The 21373-nt window shown below is 47.7% G+C and overlaps 2 protein-coding genes across 3 annotated transcripts in view; one reads left to right on the top strand and one right to left on the bottom strand.

Annotated features, from left to right (window-relative positions):
* TACR1 (tachykinin receptor 1) overlaps positions 1 to 15260 on the bottom strand; it is a gene marked incomplete at its 5' end in the record, with an annotated part of 92644 nt that extends 77384 nt beyond the window's left edge. Inside the window, one exon of the mRNA XM_084615194.1 lies at positions 14866 to 15260. Coding sequence (XP_084471320.1) covers positions 14866 to 15260 — 395 coding nt within the window. The remainder of the gene's footprint in view (positions 1 to 14865) is intronic.
* Positions 15261 to 15402: 142 nt separating this feature from the next.
* Positions 15403 to 21373, top strand: part of LOC311513392 (tetraspanin-15-like) — a 324602-nt gene continuing 318631 nt past the window's right edge. For both annotated transcript variants that reach the window (XM_084615195.1, XM_084615196.1), the window contains exon 1: positions 15403 to 15511. The gene's annotated coding sequence lies outside the window, so the exon portion shown is untranslated. The remainder of the gene's footprint in view (positions 15512 to 21373) is intronic.

Raw genomic sequence — 21373 nt, forward strand, 5'->3', positions numbered from 1 at the left:
TGCTGCTTGCTGGCTCGTAGCTACATCAGGGAGTCCAAGGAGAAGGAGATCATCACTGGCAGACCGCCTGGAAGCCTGATAGATTCACTCCATGTTCCTCCATTCCACCTTTGAAAATAACGTTCAGTCCCATCCTCACAGCTGCTATCAGACAAAACAGACCTCACGCTTTCCCAGGTCATCCATCAATTCCTTTACAAGGGGTAATGTTTGCCCAGGTAACTTCCCCATCCGCAGGGATCTCTCTGAATTGACAGCTCCGCAGAAAGGCTTTAATTCTCTCCGTCCTGCTTTCAGAGAGTTTGTTGATGCATTTCCACATCTTAGTGTAATGCCAGCGCAGTCCTCTAATTCTCCGCCCCCTCTAATGATGTTCTCTTCCCTTTGATGTGATACTTTAAAATCCCTAGGAATCTGACCCACTCTGATCCATATTCGTGTGGTTTCTAAGTTGCAAATACACTAACTGAAACTGCTTTGGCTCCCAGGCTTTATGCTGACGCCCATCACTGTGGTAACAGCACCTTCCATGTTAGTTTGATGGCCAAAATGAAGTCCTTGGTGGTCTCCATAGAAGCGTCATCTCATCTCTGTTTATAGGCTTTTCTGCTTGGGGTCTCGTGATTTGCCCATTGCAACATGGGCAGTGGCTTAGGCTAGCCACGCAAGCTCAGACCCAGGGGGCCAGGGGACTAGCCCGAGCCGCCACCCATGTTGCAGTGTCCCTGCTGCTATTTTTAACACACTAGCTCAAGCCAAGCTATTGCCAGTCTCCAGCCGCCAGGGGGAGAAGATGCAGCCTCGGATCAGTGTGAAGTAGGGACACACCTGGACCTTGCCTGTCTTTTTTTTTTTTTCTTTTTCTTGCAACACTGGCAACAGGGGAGGGTAGGATGCATCTGAACCTGTATAGCAGCTCGACTGGAGTACAGTAATACTCTGGGATTGGGATGACCCTGCCTGGGCCAGCTAGGCTGGCTTCACGGCCAAATTATGCCAGTAGGCTGGTGCGACATGATGCACCGCAGCTGCACCACTGCGGCTGATCTGGCTTCAGACGCAAAGTCCTCCGGCAGTGCCCAGCAAGGCCAGGATCTAGGGATTCCTTCTTCCCAGTGCTGACTCCCTGCCCCCAAAAGAGGAGGGGTGACTGCTCAGAAAGCAGGAGGGGAGCTGCATGAGGAATCAGCATAGCAGAACCTTGACTAGAGCGGAGAGAAGCTTGGCTTAGCAGAGTGAGCTGCCCCTATCCCCCCACCTTTCTAGTCTTTATCGTGCGGCCCTGTAGACTGAATGTCTAGCTGCTGTAATCCTGCTGGGCCCTTTTTGGCCCCCAGCTAGTTCTGTGGTGTGTGGATGTTCTGGTCGGTGGGCTGCTGTGGGTGCTGCTGAACCCAGAGCTTAGAAGAAAGCCTGGTTAAGTGATCTTCTCCAGCCAGCACAGCTTTGTTTCTCACACAAGTCTCAACTCCGTTGTTCTAAGTGTAAGGCTTCACTGCAGCGTAAGCCCATGCTTGAGCCTGGGCTCAAGGCTACATCCTCCCCCCAACACCCGTTGCGTCTACACTACAGTTGCGCTAACTCGGGGCTTGGACTCAGGGTTCCAGGAGCTTGCAGGGCTGGGAGATCCATGCTGAAGTCAAGCCAGGACCCGGGGTCCAAGCCCTATTGCTTTGCAGTGTAGCCATAGCCCTGCTTGACTCAAGTCCCTGAAGCCATCCAGAAGTACCCCGCGATTCCATGGGACAACTTCCGTCGTCCTCTCTAGCCCAACAATCTGCAATCCACTCTGTTGAAAATGGAAGCCTCCCCCCTCTGTTGAAAATGGAAGCTACTTGGCAAACGGCAGGAGCTCAGGTCAGCATAAAACCCGTTCTCTCCTGATCACCGATCTACAAGCACACTGTCAGAGAGCCGCCTGGGTCTGCAATGGAGAGCAAACCCATCGAGCCTTTGGCAAAGCGAGGTGCTTCCTGGTAATGTGCAGAGCGGGCAGTAACGTTTTCCCACAGTGCACCATGATCCTACGGCTAGAGTGGCCACATGTCGGAGGGGTGGGGCCCTTGGGCCTCTGGGATACGGTTACTTTGACTCGAGTCTGTACATTGCAAGAGTGGATGCCAGAACCTTAGGTTTGAGCACAGGTCCGAAACTTTTTAACCTTGGATTAAAATACGATGTCGACGCTCAAGTCCAGGGTTCCCTAACACGGACCGGCTGCCTCGAGTCCCACTAATCCTGGGTTTACGTTGCAGTGTAGACATACTATAATAGTTAGGAATTCTCCTATGGCCCTTAGTCCAGATTCACCAGTAGCCTCTGGCGGCTTTGCAATGCTCCAGCAGGTTAAACAGTGTTTACAGCTGCTCCATACGGCAAGTGGCACATTATGGCCCGTTCTGGCCTATGATCAGTTTAATTTTGTTATCCCTACTAATACCTCTTTGGATTCCTTTAACTCCATCCTCTCCATCCATCCATGGCCTTTACACACTGTGCTTGCAGAGCAAGCGCTCAGTTACAATTGGTATAGTCGGTGCCCTGAGAGCCATGGAACCAAACTATAAAGCCTAGATATGATGGAAATAACTTCAAGCCAGAGGGTACAGAAGCATCTCCAGCACCTATGCAAGTGCTGTCTTTTGCCCGATGGGGTGTTCAGATTGACAACATAAACTGATTTAGACATAGAATCATAGAATATCAGGGTTGGAAGGGACCTCAGGAGGTCATCTAGTCCAACCCCTTGCTCAAAGCAGGACCAACCCCCAATTTTTGCCCCAGATCCCTAAGTGGCCCTCCCAAGAATTTAACTCACAACCCTGGGTTTAGCAGGCCAATGCTCAAACCACTGAGCTATCCCTCCCCCCCCGCTTCACCACCCACATGACGATAAAGGAGCTACACAGAGGCTTACAATGAATAATTAAAAATGTCAAGGGTGACAAGTTACGTCAAATTACAGCCAGCTGAATCTGTCACCTTTCAAAGAATCTGCAAGATCATCTGTGAATTCATTAAAAGAAAAGGAGTATTTGTGGCACCTTAGAGACTAACCAATTTATTTGAGCATGAGCTTTCGTGAGCTACAGCTCACTTCTCTGAATTCATTATTACACATTTGACATTCAGATGATTCACAAGATTATGCCAGCTACTTGTGTGCAGATGGTGTGTGCTGCATTTTAGAGAGAGGCCCAATAAAGCCCATGTTGCTACATGATTCAGACGTATCTCATTAAAGTGCTTTTAAAAAGCCAAACAGTCAAAAGAGTGGGCTTTATGGCTAAGAAAAAGCGATGTGTCACACACTGATTTAAAAGTGTATAGGGACCGAGAAGAGGGATTTCAAAGGTCCAATCAGTTGCGGACTTAATTGCATAGTCAGTCGTAGAATAATAGAACCATAGAGTTAGAAGGGACCGCAAGGGTCATCTACTCTAACCCCCCACCAAGATGCAGGATTTGTTGTGTCTAAACCATCCAAGACAGATGGCCATCCAGCCTCCTTTTGGAAACCTCCAGTGAAAGAGCTTCCATGACTTCCCCAGGCAGTTTATTCCCTTGTCCTACTGTTCTTACAGTTAGAAAGATTTTCCTGAGATTTAATCTAAATCTGCTCTGCTGTAGTTGGAACCCGTTGCCTCTTGTTTTGCCCTCTGTGGCAAGAGAGAACAACTTTTTTCCATCTTTTTTTATGGCAGCCTTTCAAGTATTTGAAGATCACTATCATGTCCACCCATAATCTCCTCTTTTCCAAACTAAACATGCCCAGTTCCTTCAGCCTTTGCTCATATGGCTTGCATTCCATCCCTTTGATCATCTTTGTTGCTTGCCTCTGGATCCTTTCCAGTTTCTCTACATCCTTGTCCAGTTTTGGGCCCCACACTACAAGAAGGATGTGGATAAATTGGAGAGAGTCCAGCGGAGGGCAACAAAAATGATCAGGGGGCTGGAACACATGATTTATGAAGAGAGGCTGAAGGAACTGGGATTATTTAGTCTGCAGAAGAGAAGAATGAGGGGGGATTTGATAGCTGCTTTCAACTCCCTGAAAGAGGGTTTCAAAGAGGATGGATCTAGACTGTTCTCAGTGGTAGCAGGTGGCAGAACAAGGAGCAATCGTCTCAAGTTGCAGTCGGGGGAGGTTTCGGTTGGATATTAGGAAAAACTTTTTCACTAGGAGGGTGAAGCACTGGAATGGGTTACCTAGGGAGGTGGTGGAATCTCCTTCCTTAGAGGTTTTTAAGGTCAGGCTTGACAAAGCCTTGGCTGGGATGATTTAGTTGGGGATTGGTCCTGCTTTGAGCAGGGGGTTGGACTAGATGACCTCCTGAGGTCCCTTCCAGCCCTGATATTCTATGATCCTTTCTATACATTGGTGACTAAAATTGGACACCGTATTCCAGCTGAGGCCTAACGAAGCACCGAGTAGAGCAGAACTATCATCTCCCATGATTTGCATGCTCTGCCTCTGTGAATGCAACCCAAAATTTCATTTGCCTTTTTTTTTTTTTTTTGCAATAGCACCTCCTTGCTGACTCACGGAGAGGTGGTGATCCACCACGATTCCCAGATCCTTCTCAGCAGTGCTGCGGAGCCCGTTATCCCCCAGTCTTTACCTCTGCATTTTGGTTCAAACAATGCAAACAAAAGAAATGTAGGCTCAGTTCCTGATGGCGGGCAGTAGCGTTTTTATTAGCCATACGGGAGGAATAAAGGTTTATCCCGATTTACTGTTTCCTCTGTGCGTGCTGTTTGAATACTGAAGAGTCTTTAAACTTCTCACTTAGCTGCATATTATGACATTGATGGCCCTCTCATTTTGCTTGCTGAATTCCAGCACATCCCATGACAGCAGGGGTGTCAAACTGAAAGCAGGTGTGACAGCAGGGTATGCGGGTGGGTGGACAAAGGAGCTGGAACAGAGCTAAGGTTAATAAACCTCCAAATATTCAGAAAAAATGGTTGGAAATCCTACTCAAATATGTTCCCTAGGTGAAATTTACCCCTGTGCACAGGGTCAGCACAAATTTGCATCACCTAAGTCCTCAAAATAGAACTTCAGTGGTGCATAGGTCTCGTGTTGGCTCTCTGCACAGGGGTGAATATAGCCCCATATGTATTCGGAGTCATAGTTGGCTACTTCACTGACAGAAATAAGTGTCTTTTTCCCCCTGTATTTAGTCCTGAGGAGCCAGTACAGCAAAAACAGAAGGAGCTGAAGGATTTTATTTTTTAAAAACTTTTCCTTATATGTCAGGTTTTCTACTTTTTGGGCAGTGGGGGCGGGGGAGTGTTTGGGTTTTTTTACATTTTTGTTGCTGTCCTCTGGACTCTCTCCAATTTGTCCACATCTTTCTTAAAGTGTGGCACCCAGAACCAGACCCTGTACTCCAGCTGATTCCTCACAGCGCCTAGTAGAGAGAGACCATTACTTGCCATCTCTTACATACAACGCTCCTGTTAATACAGCCCAGAGTGACAGCAACCTTTTCACAACTACATCACATTGTTAACTCCTATTCAATTTGTGATCCACTGTAACCCCCAGGTCCTATTCAGCAGTGCTGCCGCCTAGCCAGTTATTCCCCATTTTGTAGTTGTGTATTTGATTTTTCCTTCCTAGAGGTAGTACTCTGCATTTGTCTTTATTGAATTTCATCTTGTTGATTTCAGACCAATTCTCCAAATTTGTCAAGGTCCTTTTGAATTCTAATCCTGTCCTCCAAAGTGCTTGCAACCCCTCCCAGCTTGGCGTCATCTGCAAATTTTATAAGCATCCTCTCCACTCCATTATCCAAGCAACTGAAAATATTGAATAGTGACAGACCCCCATGGGACCCCACTAGATACATCCCTCCAGTCTGACAGCAAACCATTGATAAGTGCTCTATGAGTGCAGTCTTTCAACCAGTTTTGCATCTACCTCATAGTAACTTCATCTAGACCACATTTCCCTAGTTTGCTTAAGAGAATGTCACATGGGACTGTGTCAAAAGCCTCACTAAAATCAAGATACATCATGTCTACAACTTCCCCCAATCCACTAAGCCAGTAGCCCTGTCAAAGAAGAACCACTAACCTAAACCTAAAGAATCAGCTGCAGACAGAGGTGTCAAGTATACATACTTCACAAGAAGTTACTTGCATAGTCATTGATGGTTCTGCAATTCTTTGGATAGTACATTGGCTAGTACAGGGATCGGCAACCTTTGGCACACGGCCCATCAGAGTAAGCCCCTGGCAGGCCAGGCCAGTTTGTTTACCTGCAGCATCTGCAGGTTCAGCCGATCGTGGCTCCCACTGTCTACGATTCGCTGTCCCAGGCCAATGGAGGCTGCGGGAAGCAGCAGCCAACACGCTTCCAGATGAAGAAGTGGGGTTTTTTACCCATGAAAGCTTATGCCCAAATAAATGTTAGTCTTTAAGGTGCCACCAGACTCCTCGTTTTTGTGGATACAGATGAACACGGCTACTCCTCTGATACTCAGCACAAAGAGTGTCACAAGACAGAACTACAGGAGCAAGCAGAGTGCATCAGTTGAGTACAAATACACAGCTACTGCCAAAGAAATGTGTTCGGTTACTTTGTTTTGCCATGGTTTGCTCTTAGCAAATATTTGTTGGCTATTACTTATAACTCTGTTATGCTCTAGGTGCTTATAAATTGGGCTTGCTTCATCAGCTATGAATGCCAAAAAAAATAGCTTGAGCCCTGGCACCTCTTTCCTTACAAATTAAGCCCTGTGTGGACCGCATCTCTTCCAGCAGACCTCCTTCCCAAAACAGCATCCCATGGTTCAGGAAGCCAAAGCCCTCCCATCAACACCATCTTGCAGCCGTGTGTCCCTGCTTGGACCCTTACCCTCAACTGGGTAAGCCACCTGCACCCCTGCCCCTTTCATGCTCACTCCCAGAGCTTTGTAGTCACGGCTGATTGGCTCAGGGTTATAGCAGGCAGTATCATTAGTGCCCATGTGGATGAATAGCCTGGAGTAGTGGCCAGAGGGATGGATGAGCCTCAGCAACTGTTCTGTAATGTCTCAGGCATGGGCTCCAGGCAGGCGGCACATCTCCCAGGATGTCAGGTCAGCAGATGAATTCCTCTGACCAGTACAGAAGGTGACCTCCAGCACCCTATGTTGCCTCCTGTTAGGTGTGGTGGCGATGAGTCTCCAAGCCTTGGGGACAGATGGCAGCTCCTGCTCAGCCACTGGGGTCTGCCTCTGTCCTCCTGTTGCCAGTACAGCATACCAGTTCTTCACCTCAATGGACACGGGACAGCACCATCTACTGCCCGAGAGAGCCAGCAGCCAGTTTCCTCCCCGTAGAGCAGCTGGTTCTCCTGCCTCCTCTGGTGCCACTGTAGTCAGCTAGCATCCTCTCTCCCAGATGTTTCCAGGTACATCCTGCCAATAAAGTCCTTGTGCTTCTGGAGGCTACGCAGATGAGCCACCTCCTCCTGCAGCTCTTATCTGCTTGTGCAGGGACTCCACCAACAGATACCTTTCTCACCAGGTGTTTCCCCCAGCCTGGCTTTCATTGGTGGGGGCATGCAGGTTGTGTTCCCAGCTAGTCAAAACAAGGACGTGGGCAGAAACCTTCAGAGTCAGGAAGCCGGTCTGGCTGGGACCCCCACAGGTGCAGTCAGAGGAAGTGCAGTGATACTAGCAATGTGCCATTTTCCTCCCATTGCAGGTTCTTCCTTGTAGAGTATCTGGAAGTTGCGGGGAGGGATAGCTCTGTGGTTTGAGCATAGGCCTGCTAAACCCAGGGTTATGACTTCAATCCTTGAGGGGGCTATTCAGGGATCTGGGGCAAAAATCTGTTGGATGATTTAATTGGGGATTGGTCCTGCTTTGAGCAGGGGGTGGGACTAGATGACCTCCTGAGGTCCCTTCCAACCCTGAGATTCTATGATAAGTTAAGTGTGGGGAGGGGAAACCTACCTCCCTGCTGTCCTCCACTGGTGATCTAGGCTGGCTCTTCGCAAACTGACCGCTGAAGACCTAGATTGCACACTTCTGTATAAAGTCCCCTAGCCTGCAAGCAGGCCCAGGAAAACCCATGAGAATTTTAAAAATAGCTTACAATTTTAACACTGTTTTCAACACACCAGAATTAGAATCCAAATTATTGTCACATGCAAACATTGCCACCTCACCTCTTTTCCAGACCAATAAAGCAAAACCCTGATCTGAGTTCAGAGCTTGGAGACACCCTGCTACAAACCTGTAGTCGTGCTGAAAACTGACCATTGATGCCACATACTTATTCCTACTCTTTCCTTTTGTCTCGGCCAGTTTCTAATTCATGGTGGTAGTTTACTTCTCACCCTCTGACTTCATTTCCTTAATAGTTGTTTCTGAGGGACTTTGTCAAAGACTTTTAAAAAGTCAAAATAAACTGTATTAACTAGTGAGTAAAGGAGAACCAGGGTTTTGTTAGCTCAAGTAGTAGATTAGAGAGGCATGATTTTTCTAGGCGGGAGCCATGCTGGCTTGTCCTTTCCTAGCTTGGTGTTTATAATTCTGTCTGTAATTATCATTTCAACCAATTTACCTGGTATTGAGTGCCGTCACTGGAAGAATGTGAAACTGGAATCTGGGAAATGCCCGTGCAGCTAGCAAGTACTATTCTGCTCCCACTGACATAGAAATGAAATGCTGCACAGCACCAGACTTGTGCAGCAGGTTCTTACCAAAAGTCTGTAGAGAGGTAGCGGTGGAGCCCTTGCAATTCTTCCGCCCAATCCTGCGTGGTGCTGAATGGTCTCAATTCCCTTAAATTTGGCAGCGGTTAAGAACGCACTCATCCCCTTTCAGGAGCAGGCCACCTGTCTGCTGTAACAATTAGCTCCTAGCCTTGCTGTAAAGGCTGTGGTGCTTCAGGCTGATTATCATCTCCTGTGGAAAATATCTTGATTTTTTTTTTCAGAGCACCTGCAGCTCCTGTTAACTTATGCTAGAAATTTGGCACCTCTGAAAAAACCGGGCACTATATTTGCAAGTAAAATAATTTTTTTTAAAGCTACTTGCACAATCCAGTTTCAGATTCGGTATACGTAAGTTCTATTATGTGTGAATTTTACATAAACAGCTTGGAAAATGTTTGCTGATTGACTGTGGCATTGGGTTTGTTCATTCTTTAGAAGGCAATTTCGCATCCTCTGGCAAGTGCGCTATAGAAATTATTTATAGAGGGCACATTTTGAAATAGGTTGTTCAGCTTTTTGTGAAGCAATGTTCTTGTGAACAACTTGATGGCTAATACGCCAAGCATCCTTTAGATTACATATCCAAGTTACTGACAGAGATGAATCACTCCACTTGGGGAATATAAACCCATTCAATTCTTTATGTATTTATTCCTCCCCCCCCCCCTGCATCTACTGAAAATACGTTGATTTCAAGTGCGTTTTCCTAGCTGTAAACCAGCCCCTGCTTTGCTGAGACTACACAGCTGTCATTGAGACCAGTACATGTTTTCTCCCTTGCTGCATGGACTATCTTTAGGTTTGCGGTTTGAATGGGAAGCATTGGTCCGAGCCCTTGCTGGAATGAGATACTTAATTTAACCCACGCTATAAGCTCTTGTCTTGAAACACCACACCACAATCAAAATTGATTCCTCAAGCACACAAGTCTGGAGTGAAATACCTGGCTAAAGTAGTTGAATGCTTTCGATCCAAACGCAAGATAACAAGGGATTTTACAGCGCTATCCATGTTTCTCGACCGAAGGGAAAAAAGAAACAGGGGCCACCCTGAGTCCACATTCCAAAGAACAATAACTCATGTGAGATTTGGCATCAACAAACGAATCCGATAATTCACTGCCATCAGCATCTTATTCTGTAATACTGCGGCCTTTACTATATTTGCCTATTGTCATTAATCAGTATCTCTTTTTCCCTCAGCTGACATTTTATCTTTGAACTGACTGAGCCCAATTCTTGTGTGATGCAGCACCTAGGAACATACGTACTGATACCATATGCACTAGATTTTCTGTACATTAAATTTAATTTGTTATTTATCAAGCTATCAGGCCCACTTTTCAACAGCACCTTAAGAACCCAAGAGCCTTTGTTGAAAGTAATTTAGGTACTTGAGAGCCTAAGGTTAGGTCTACGTTAACACTGTGTCGGTAGAAATTCTGTCACTCAGGGCAGGGTGTGAAAAAACACACCCCTGAGTGACATAAGTTACCCTGACAGAAGCGCTGGACTGGAGAGCACTAAGTCTGCAGGAGACATGCTCCTGCTGACATAGCAGCCACCACCACTCATGGGGGGTGGGTTAATGATGTCCACGGGAGAGCTCTCTCCTGTCGGCATAGACCGGCTACACGGGAGATCTTACAGCTGCACAGATCAGTGGCAGATTTCGAGTTAGTGGGGCTCTGGGTGTAGCTTCATTTCCCGCCCCCACCCCGAAGCAGCCAAGAAAAAGAACATTCTCTTATCTTCCCCACTCCCACCCCCTGTTTTTCATTCTTTTTTCTTCATCCTCCTCCTATATTATAAGTAATGGGAAGTAATAGAAAATAAAGCAAGGTACCTTGATTGGGGCAGGGGGGTTGGGTGTGGGAGGAGGGGTGAGGGGTGCAGGATCTGGGAGGAAGTTTGGGTGCAGGGTGCAGGCTCTGAGCTGGGGCAGGGGGTTGGGGTGTGGGAGGGGGGCAGGGGGCGGCACTTACCTTGGGTGGCGTGGCTCCCAAAGTGACCAGCACGCACACACACCCCCCAAGCAGTGACTCCAAATTGGGGGGGGTCCAGAGGGTCTCCGTGCACTGCTGCCCACAGGCACCGTGCCCGCTACTCCCATTAGCCGCAGTTAGCCGCGGGGGCAGTGCGTGGAAGCACACACACACACCCGGGGCCGCAGGGACATGCCAGCCATTTCCGGGAGTGAAGCAGCATGGAGGGAGGGAGGCAGAGTGGGTGGGGAACCGGCTGAGCCCTGCTGCATGCCCCTTGGGGGGCCGGGGGCAGCGGGTCTGGGTGCACTGCCCGGGGCAGGTGCAGCACACGGGTGCGCAGAAACGTGCCAGAAGCCGGCTGCTTCTGGCCATGGCATGCAGGCAGCCTGCCTGTCTGTCTGAGCCCGCCGGCTGGGACTCAGGGACAGGTGGTCAGATATTTGTCCTGCATTTCGGGGGCCCCCCTGTCGTTGGAGACCCCCTGCCACTGCACAGTTAGGTTCATGGTAAGCTCTCAAGCGTAGACATGGCCTGAGTCTCATTGCAAGTCAATGGGAGGGAGGCTGCTAAGTTGTTTAGGAGCTCTTGAAAATTTGATCCACTGTCTGAGTGCTTGATTAAGCAACTGACAAGACCCCATGATTGTTCACAGGGTTGTGGTAGCCGTTTTGGTCCCAGGAGACGAAAGAGACAAGGTGGGGGAGGTGATCTCTTTTTTTGGACCAACTTCTGTTGGTGGCAGAGACAAGCTCGTCTTCAGGATGTGAACATGAGCTCTGCGGCACTCCGAAGCTTGTCTTTCACCAACAAAAGTGGGTCTAGAAAAGATTCTAAAGTATTTGTGTGCGTGAAAGTCTGGAATATTAATGCAACAGATGTCCAGCCCCAGGCCTGCAATAACCTACTTGTGTTCCATTAACTGAAAATACTCATTGGCAAGTAGTGCGGATTTTCAGGTTTTCCTTCGGAAGATTCGCTTTACAAACTAGTTATCCTTGCAGTCAATGGTTATTGAGAACTCTGCACTAACTGGAAAAACTAGGTACTAATAGAGCATTTTGAATGCTTTGCAGCCCAAAGGATCTCTTTCCACAGTGATGCTGGGTAGGTACAACACCCCTGAAATACAGATCCTTCTGGGATGGAGCGGAACCTACACAATATTTGGGGTAGATTTGGGGTCGGGGGAGGAATTTGGGCAAGGATCTCAGGGCAAACAAAACCCATCTACTTTGATGGAAAATGCAATGGGATCTTCATTTTCCATGAAGAACAACTATGATCCTAGGGCCGTGCTTTTCAGCCTATGGTGCACAGATGCCTGGGTGGCTGCAGACTATGTCTAAGGGGTCCGTGAAAGGTTGTCATTACCATAGATGGGTGATATTTTGACCTGTAGTGCATGGACCCCGGAGGGTCCACAGACTAAGATTTCCAAAGGGGTCCACACCTCCATTCACACTTTTTTTTAGCAAAAAGAAAAGGAGGACTTGTGGCACCTTAGAGACTAACCAATTTATTTGAGCATAAGCTTTCGTGAGCTACAGCTCACTTCATCGGATGCATAAAATGCTTATGCTCAAATAAATTGGTTAGTCTCTAAGGTGCCACTAGTCCTCCTTTTCTTTTTGCGAATACAGACTAACACGGCTGTTACTCTGAAACTTTTTTTTAGGTGTCTGCATGTGAAAAAAGATTGAAAACCACTGCCTTAGAGTAATGTTTTCGTAATTGCAGGTGGCGTTACCATGTGGGGTTTGATTTCTCCTCTTATTTCCACCAGTGTAACTCCATTGAGTTCAGTGGAGTTACTTTGGATTTACTCCAGTGTAAGTGAGAGGAGAAACAGGCTCACGCTCTCAAGCCCGGCATGATAAAGAGATTAAACTTGTCAATGATTTCCCATCCCCTTGTCATTAGAAACAAGCTAACAAATCTTAAGTTACATTTCACAAGCTGTAGATGAATGAGTAATGACATCACTGTCAACTGCCTTCAGAAATTTCCATTAACAGTTTGCATTTTACTTTTCAAGTCAGTCTAATTCTAACAGGTTAGCCAAAATGCCCTCAGCAAAAAAATGATCTCACTCGATCTCGTTTCTAATTACTGCAGAACATGCAGATGAGGAAAAAGACCAGAAAGAGGGAAATTCTAGAACACCACTCTCTATATTTTGAATTTTAAATACCAAGTGTCAGCAAAGGACCACAAGGTTTTCTAGGAGGTACCAACAAATAAAATTTATCATCATTTTAGAAAGGAGTCAACTGAGGCAGAGACAGGCTCAGTGATTTGCCCTCAGCCACATAACAAGTCAGTGAAAAGATCTGCTAAAGAGCAGCAAAACCCAATTCAGCCCCAGAAGTCCTAACCTCTAGTCCTTTTCTTTGACCACTAGATCACAGTTCATCCCTCCACTGACTTACATTTAAACCCCAAGCGCCAGTCTAGACATTTGCTTCCTTGCTTCAGCACCAAGTTGGCTGGTTGCTGAATTTGTGTTCTGAGAACAAAATGTGAACGAGATGCTGGTATGTGCTGGCAAGCCACAGAGAAAACAGGTGTATCTATCACTCACTATAAGCTGTACAAGTCACAGGACAAACAGAACAGCGATAGAAAATAGCATTTTCCATCCCCAACTTTGTAATAAAAGTAACGTTATTCCAACAACCAAGTTGCCTTTAGTGAACACATTTGTACCCAGCTCTAAAATTTCCACATGTCCATCTCAGAACAATATAAAGCAGCAAATATCGAACTGCACCTTTGCCAGGCAGAGGGTTAAATCCTGGAGGTCTTTACACAGGCAATTTCCAACTGAAATCAGGAAACCGGTTAAGATCTATAGTATTTGGCCCACAGCTGTCTCATGCATGTTCAACTATAAATATATCTCATGTAATTGGATTATACCATGCTGTTTTAAATATAGATTTTAATCTAAAATGAGGAAACCAGGAAAATTAATCAAGACAGTGAGTGAAATTGTAGAGGGCAAGACTATAGATTTCCTCTGACTGAAAAAAAAAAAAGAAAATAGCCACAGGCTTCTCTGGGGCACAATTAAAACAGACCCTTTTCATTAAGCTAACAGCATTCTCCTGGAGAGAATTATCGGGCGGGGGGGGAGGGGGAGGTAACCCTTATCTTGAGTGCTCTTTTAAAATATTATCTCTCTTGCAATATTTGTGTGTGTAGGGAAGAGATCAACAGGATGCTAAGGCAGCAGAAGGAACTCCAGCAGTGGTTCTCAACCAGGGGTACCTGTGCCCATGGGGGTACGCAGAGGTCTTCCAGGGGGTACATCAACTCATCTTGAGGGGTAGGGATACCTCAGTGGTTTGAGCATTGGCCTGCTAAACCCAGGGTTGTGAGTTCAATCCCTGAGGCGGCCATTTAGGGATCTGGGGCAAAAATTGGGGATTGGTCCTGCTTTGAGCAGGGGGTTGGACTAGATGACCTCCTGAGGTCCCTTCCAAAAGTACAATTTCAGTACAAAAGTAAAATTTCATACCCTGACTTGTTTTTACTGCTCTATATACTGTACATTGAAATGTAAGTACAAGATTTGTATTCCAATTCAGTTATTTTATAATTATGTGGTAAAAGTCTGCAATTTTTCAGTAATGGTGTGGCTGTCACACTTGTGTATTTTTAGGTCTGATTTTGTAAGCAAGTCCTTCTTAAGTGAGGTGAAACGTGGGGGTACACAAGACAAATCAGACTCCTGAAAGGAGGACAGTGGTCGGGAAAGGCTGAGAGCCCCTGCACTACAGAACTTTATCATCTAAAGGATGAGAGCCCCAAAAGCTGGGGAACTGAATAATAAATACACTTTTTTTTTTTTTGTCATGCCCCATGGACCAGCTCTTTTGCATGCCCTGATTTCCACCCTCTCCCAGCTCCATCCAGAGCCTGGAAACTGGATGGCTGCAGAATTATAGACGGGGGTCTTTATAGGCTCCTGCCTGCAGCCTTGTGTGCTAGGACCCGTTGACTAAAGGGGAGCAAGGGCCAGGTTAAAAACAAAAAAAAAAATCCACCCAGGCTCGGAAACCGGGTGTGGTGGCTGTTGCCTGTCGTTGGGCCCGTTCCTACCACCCCCACCCCCGGCAAGCTCGTGCGGCCTGGCAATCCCACCTCCTGGCCTCACCTGTCCACGGCGATGGCCGTCATGGAGTAGATGCTGGCAAACACGGCGGCGATGGGGAAGAAGTTGTGGAACTTGCAGTAGACCGGCCCGTAGTACCACTCGTTGTGGATGGCATAGGTGAAGTTGACGACGGTGTTAAAGGCGGCCATGGAGGCTTCTGCAAAAGCCAGGTTCACCAGGAAATAATTGGTCACCGTCCTCATCCTCTTGTGGGCTAGGATGATCCACATCACCACGATGTTCCCCACCACCGCCACGATCACAATGAGCGAGTAGGCGACGGCCCAGAGGGTGATCTGCCAAGCGGGCTGGGCGAACGGGTTGGCATCGGATTCGTTGGCAGACGCGTTGTGGGACAGCGGAGAGTCCCCCCCCGCGTACAAGACCTCGTCCATCTTCCCCCGCTCCCCGCCGCGCCGGGATAATCCGCGGGGAGCCCTCTGCGAAGAGCCTAGCCCGCCGGGGCCAGGTGGCAGCGGGTCAGGAAGGCTTGGGCAGGCGGGGCCGCCTACAGCTGTGGTACATCTGGAATTGTGGGGCACATCTGTCGGCTCGGTCTCTGGAGCCCGAGTGTTCTGCGAAGGATACCGGGCAGCTGTCTGCGCCGCGGATCGAGCTGCTGCTGTGTGCAGGGAAAGGTGGCGGGGTGAGTCTGTGTGTCCCCCCGTCCCCACCCACACACACACACACCTCCCCCCCCCCAGCCCCCGCCCTTTCGGGGAGAAAGTGAAGCCACCCCGGTGTAAACTTCTCTGCACCGGTCGCAGCCCGGGCAGCAGCTGGCAGCCCCAGGTGTCTCCCGGCGCAGATCGGGAGCTCTGGAGCCCGGGCTGGGCGGCAGAGGGGTTTTATATCGGCACCGCTCACGCGTCAGGAGCGCTGGGCAGAGCCGGCGCTCAGGACCCTCCCTCCCAGCTGCGGCGCAGCAGCTGGGCAGATGTGTCCGCGCGGGCATCACCTCTGGATGCGGCCAGGGACGCGTGGGAAAGCTCGCTCCGCCGGGATCCTGCTGGAGGCGTCGGGATCTGGGGAGCCGGGACCCAAAATGGGGCTGGATCGGGGTGCCCCCCCTCCCCCCAGCCGGGTTTTTTGTTTGTTTTGTTTGTTTGTTTGTTTTGTTTTGGGGTGGTTTTGATGCAGGCGGGAGGCTGAAATCGGGTCCTTCCACCGGCTTGCTTGCGCCTAAATCCGGTCCCTGCCACCCTCTCGGGGGTGGGGGGGGGGTAGCAACAGCTGGCCAGATGTGACCGCCACGGGCAGCCCTGGCAGGCGGGACCCTCCCAGGGGAATCTCGTGGCTGGGGCGGGGTACAGAAGCGGTGGCTGCCGCTCTGGAATTGGCAGGGTCCGGGCTGGAGGTTCCTGAGCCTGGCCTCGCAGGGAGACAAAGCCGGAGCTAGATCCAGGCGGGAGCATGCTGGTGCATCCCCGCCCCCCCCCCCCCCCCCCGGTTCAATGCAGGCTGCAGGCAGCTTTTCTGCCTTGTTCTCCTGCTGACACTTCCCGGAGCGGACTTTTCCCAGCTCAGTTTGGCAAATGCCATTGCAAGGGGGCAACAATGGACCCAGGCGGCTGTGGGGTGGAGGGAGAGAGGCCCTGTGCCCTGGGGGGCGAGGGAGACTTGCACCTACATCTGTTATTCTGTGCACTGTGCGTGGATGTGGAGGGGAGCTTCCTGCATTCATCTCTGGGCAGGCGGCCTGGGAGGCCTGCAGGCTATGCAGGGAGTGAGTTTTGTGCATCAATCTGTCCCTCCCAAAGGAGGGGTCTGGATCCAGCACACAGTGGCCCTCTCTGGTGACTGCCTGGCCAAGTGCCTCTCTTTGCAGGGTGCGCAGCAGAGGTAGCTTGTGCACCGGGATATCTCAGCAGCATGCCGGGCTCAGAGGCATCTGGGGCTCCTTTGGGATTCTGGCCGGTAGAATTCCGAGAGTGGGTGCAGCCCATGTAACCCTCTGCCCAGTGGGGATTGCACATGCATCCCTGCTTGCATTGTACGGGGTCTTGATTCTGGGAACGGACATGGTACATGTCCAGTGGTGGGTGATGGGGCCTGTTGCTCTGACCTGTGCAGAGCTTCTGCAAGGGTGTTGTTACTCTCCCCAACTGACAGTGGTTAACGCACACTGTGGGTAAGTATGGGACACAAGGGCAGTGGGAGCAGAGCAGTGAGCTGCAGCCCACACTTTAGATGCAAGCACAGATTCTGCAGCTTTTTCTCCTGTGCAACTGGGTTTAACGGACCAAATTTAGGCTTCCGGTGTTTTCGATATGACCTTTGCTTGTGTTGTTTGCCCAGTGCCATGCTATGGAAGATGTACCATAAACACCTTTCTGTTGTGCTCTCCCTCTGCCTTGCCACCAGCCTGTAGACTCTTTAGCCACCCACTTGGGTGTGTAATGTAGATTGGCTTCAGATATGACTCTGATCCAAATTTTCCCCAAGTTTGCTGGAGTTATCTAGAGATTTGCCCTGGTATTTTACATGAGTGACCCTTTCTGTATCTGGCTTGGTGCTGCCCGGTCTTGGCCACATACCTGGGTGTAGTTTGCAGCTAGACATTGCCCGTATGGGTATGGATGCTTGTTGAACTCACCAGCCGTGCCTATGGCAGCAGAAGTTTATCGCCCGTGCTCCAGGCTCTTGTACGAGAAGCAGTGGGATGGCAAACGATACTTCATGGGGAACTTTTCCACCCAGTGTGAATCTGACTCACATCATACGGTGATATCCAGACATTCTCATCAGACAGCTGCTTGGTGGCCTGTGTGAGATGTTCACAGTGGAGAAGTGTCCTTAGCACTGTTCCCCTCATTAGAAGCCTCAGTTTGCCATTGCCAATGTAGAGGAGCTTACACTGCCTCTGATGTGCCTCCAAGTAAATAGAAGATTTGGGGCAAATTCAAGCCTAGTGTAAGCAGGTAGAATTCCACCGGGGTGGCATTTTGCTCTCCGTCTCCAGAGATGCCAAACCAGAGTATCAAGTACTGAATTCACTGGAGAAAATAGTCCATTTTCAACAAGCCAGGCACTCTGTAGAGATGTGTACAAAATACACAGCAGCCAGGCTGCCCCCAGACTGGCTTTGATGATTTCCCCAGTCTCTCAGCAATCACAGTAAGGCCTTATCTATACACAGTTTTTGTACCAATGTAACTATATCAGTTTCTAAACAGATAAGTGAAATCTGTGCAAAAATAGTATTTAGACCAGCCCAGACAACACACACGGATATCAGTGGGGAGGAGAATACTATGTCCATATTTTTAAAACAAGCCCAGCTAATCTATGATTTTACATTTGTAAGGGCTGCTCTTGGATTTAACAAGCACATTCAGCTTCGTATTCACACTGGCAGTGTATTTCTAACAGGTTGTTTTTTAAAGCTGGTAGGGAAGGAGGTGACACTGAGACATGGGCAAGCACCAAGTCATCGTTAATTCATTACTGTCATGATCCATTAAAAAGTCACAGTAAATGCTCTCCTGGAAGCAACTGTAGACATGCTTTGACCAACAGAATATAGGATGGTTTAAAAATCAACACTTTTTTCCTTCTCTTACCTTTAAATCCATCATAAAGAAGCTTGAGAGCCTGAAATTACAAAGAAATCACAATATTCTAGTTTCAGCTCACTATTTGTTCGTTCTTCTTGGCCTCATTTTGATCCCAATTACACAGACTGTATCTGGAATCACTCTAGGGGGCCTGATTCTCTTCTCACTTATGCTGGCCTTACACTGGTGAAGCGCCATTGCGTTCAATGGAGTTACTCCTGGTTGACACCAGTGTAGGAAGAGAGAACCTGGCTCTATGATCTATACTCTGTTTCCCTTTCTCAGAGTAATACCTGATTCCACAAATCCTGCCACTGAGTTCAGTGGGACTGACTATTTGCAGAGTAAGGCACTATTCCGTGTGAGTGATGAGTAAGGGTGGCAGAATCTGGCCCTGTAGAAAAACCAGCCAGCCGATTGTCCTATTAAAGCGTGACTGTTAGAAATCAGCTGTGAGCTGACATGCAAGTTATGCTGAAGTATTGTGAGGTCAGTGTGATTGAGGTTTGACTACAGTTCCCAACATGGTGGGTTCAAAACTTGCTCCATCTCACACAGAAGGACTGCTTCCAGGGCAGCCAGTGACGAATGGGTACCTGCTGCATGGGGTTAGGGTGATCAAAGGCAGACAGATGTTGTGCTGGCCCCATCACTCCCTTCGTACTGTTGGCAATGTTGTAGCCATGTCGGTCCCAGGATATTAGAGAGACAAGGTGGTGACGTCAGACCAACTTCTGGGGGTGAGAGAGACAAGCTTTCAAGCTTACCCAGAGCAATGTAAGACCTGAGGAAGACCTCTGTGTAGCTCAAAAGTTGTCTCTCTCATCCACAGAAGTTGGTCCAATAAAAGATATTCCCTCACCCCCCATGCCTTAACCATGTCAGCCCGATGACAGGAATGCGGCTCGGGGCAGACTTTGATTATGATTTCACTTGGATTTTTGTGTATTGAATGTTACCTGCTCATAGCTACTAAAAATAAAAGCAGGTTTTTTAAAAAGAATATTGTCCGGATTCCTTTATACCGATCTTCCCTTACAGCCTTTTCAGCACATTATCCTTGGTTTTGTCTGCTAATATGGTTGTAAACAAAACACATTGATGCATCTGGGTAGGAGGCAATTGCTTCCTTTTTACTGTGGTTTGTACTCTGATTTGTTATCTGTTTATGTGGAAATTCAATCGGCCATTAAGATCTATAATCCTGAGCCATTTAGAGCTTGTCTACATGGGAAAATTTACCAGAGGAACTACACTGGTATAAGTATACTGATATAGTTCTGCTGGCAGATTTGGCAAATCATTACTGAAGTGGGCTGTAGCCCACGAAACCTTATGCTCTAATAAATTTGTTAGTCTCTTAGGTGCCACAAGTCCTCCTGTTCTTTTTGCGGATACAGACTAACACGGCTGCTACTCTGGAACTTGTACAGTTGAAGTCAGTGAGATGGCTGAATAGGAGTTTAATAAGTTAAACATGTACTTAACTTTAGACATGTGCTTTATTAGAACTGAGTCTCTGATTCAGCAAAGCATATATGTGTTAAGGGAGGTAGTGTGGTTTAATGTATAGGACACCAAATGGGGACTCAGGAGACCTGCGTTTAATTCCTGGCTCTGGCTTGTCGGGTGACCTTGGGCAGGTCATGTCACTGTCCTGTACCTCAATTTCCCCATCTGTAAAATGAGAATGATATTAAAGCACTTTGAAATGTATAGACGAAAAGAACTTATTAATCATCGTAATTGCAGTATCAGGCACTAATGTAAATCCCAGGTACGTTTTGTTTCCCCAGCATGGTTTTTCAATATACTGGCTATTCTTTAATAAGCATGATAATACATTAGCTCAACCCTTGTTTCATTTAAGTAATTTTAAATAGTCACCTGCAGTTTAAAACATAGTATTTACTTGTAAGACTCCTAGTTCAGATTTTACTCTGAATTCCTAACCAGCATTAGAGCTACAGTAGCAAATAGCATTTGTAGTGTATTACTGGATTAACTGTTAGCGCACAGCAGTATAAGATACCTTTGCTCCCTCCAGTACGTGATCAAATTATAGAAAACAGACCCATTTGAACACAGCCTTTTCCTGCACAGAGATTCTTGAAGAGTTTTTACAGGTTCTTCTATGTGGCCTACACTGACACTGACTATTGTGTTTGTGGTTTATATACCCCAGGCATATAGCAAATATATCACTGCTCTTCAACAAGAAAGGAGTCCCTTTGAACTATTCTCTTGTGATATACAGCCCTGGAGATTGTTTACCCACAGAAACTCCAGAATCTCTGACCCCAAAGGAGCAGTGTGTCCCAGTTCAACCTTTAAACCATCACTCCCGTGCAAGCCTCAGCTCTTGTGAGCATTTATAAAAAAACAAAAGAAGGTTTATTTAAGAAAGAATAGGGAGATTCTGCTAGAACCGAGAGAGCATGGAAACAAAAGTTTACAATACAAAACCAAACCGTGAAATGTGAACCTGGGCCTACACTTATTAATAGTCACATTTCCTGTCTAATAAAGTAGGCTTTTCCCGCCAAAGTTCATTCAGTTGCAAAGCTGGTTGGCTTCACAGGAAGCAGGATCCAATTTTTCATGAGCACACCTTACTTCTCAAGGTGTCTCCTCAGTGAAAGGATTCACAGTATCTCTCGCTCCTCTGTTATACTGAAACAGTCTTTTGATTCTAAGCATAGACAGCACAAACTCCTGTCTTAATGTAATGTTCCTTTTTTTTTTATCTTCAAGAGATATAAATTGTTTTCAGTTGCCTCTGATGGATTTGCCTTGAAAGTCTTGGGATTGGGAAAAGCTAAACAACTGAGTTGAGCATTGTGTTGCATCACCAACTAAACAGCGCGGGGTGACAACTGTCTCCTTCCTGAATGAGACATGACTGAGACATATTCTCTGCAGTGACTAATTTTTACTCCAAGTCTGTAACG

This window comes from Lepidochelys olivacea (assembly GCF_965140295.1).
Source record: "Lepidochelys olivacea isolate rLepOli2 genome assembly, chromosome: 26".
In the NCBI taxonomy this organism is placed as follows: Eukaryota; Metazoa; Chordata; order Testudines; family Cheloniidae; genus Lepidochelys; species Lepidochelys olivacea.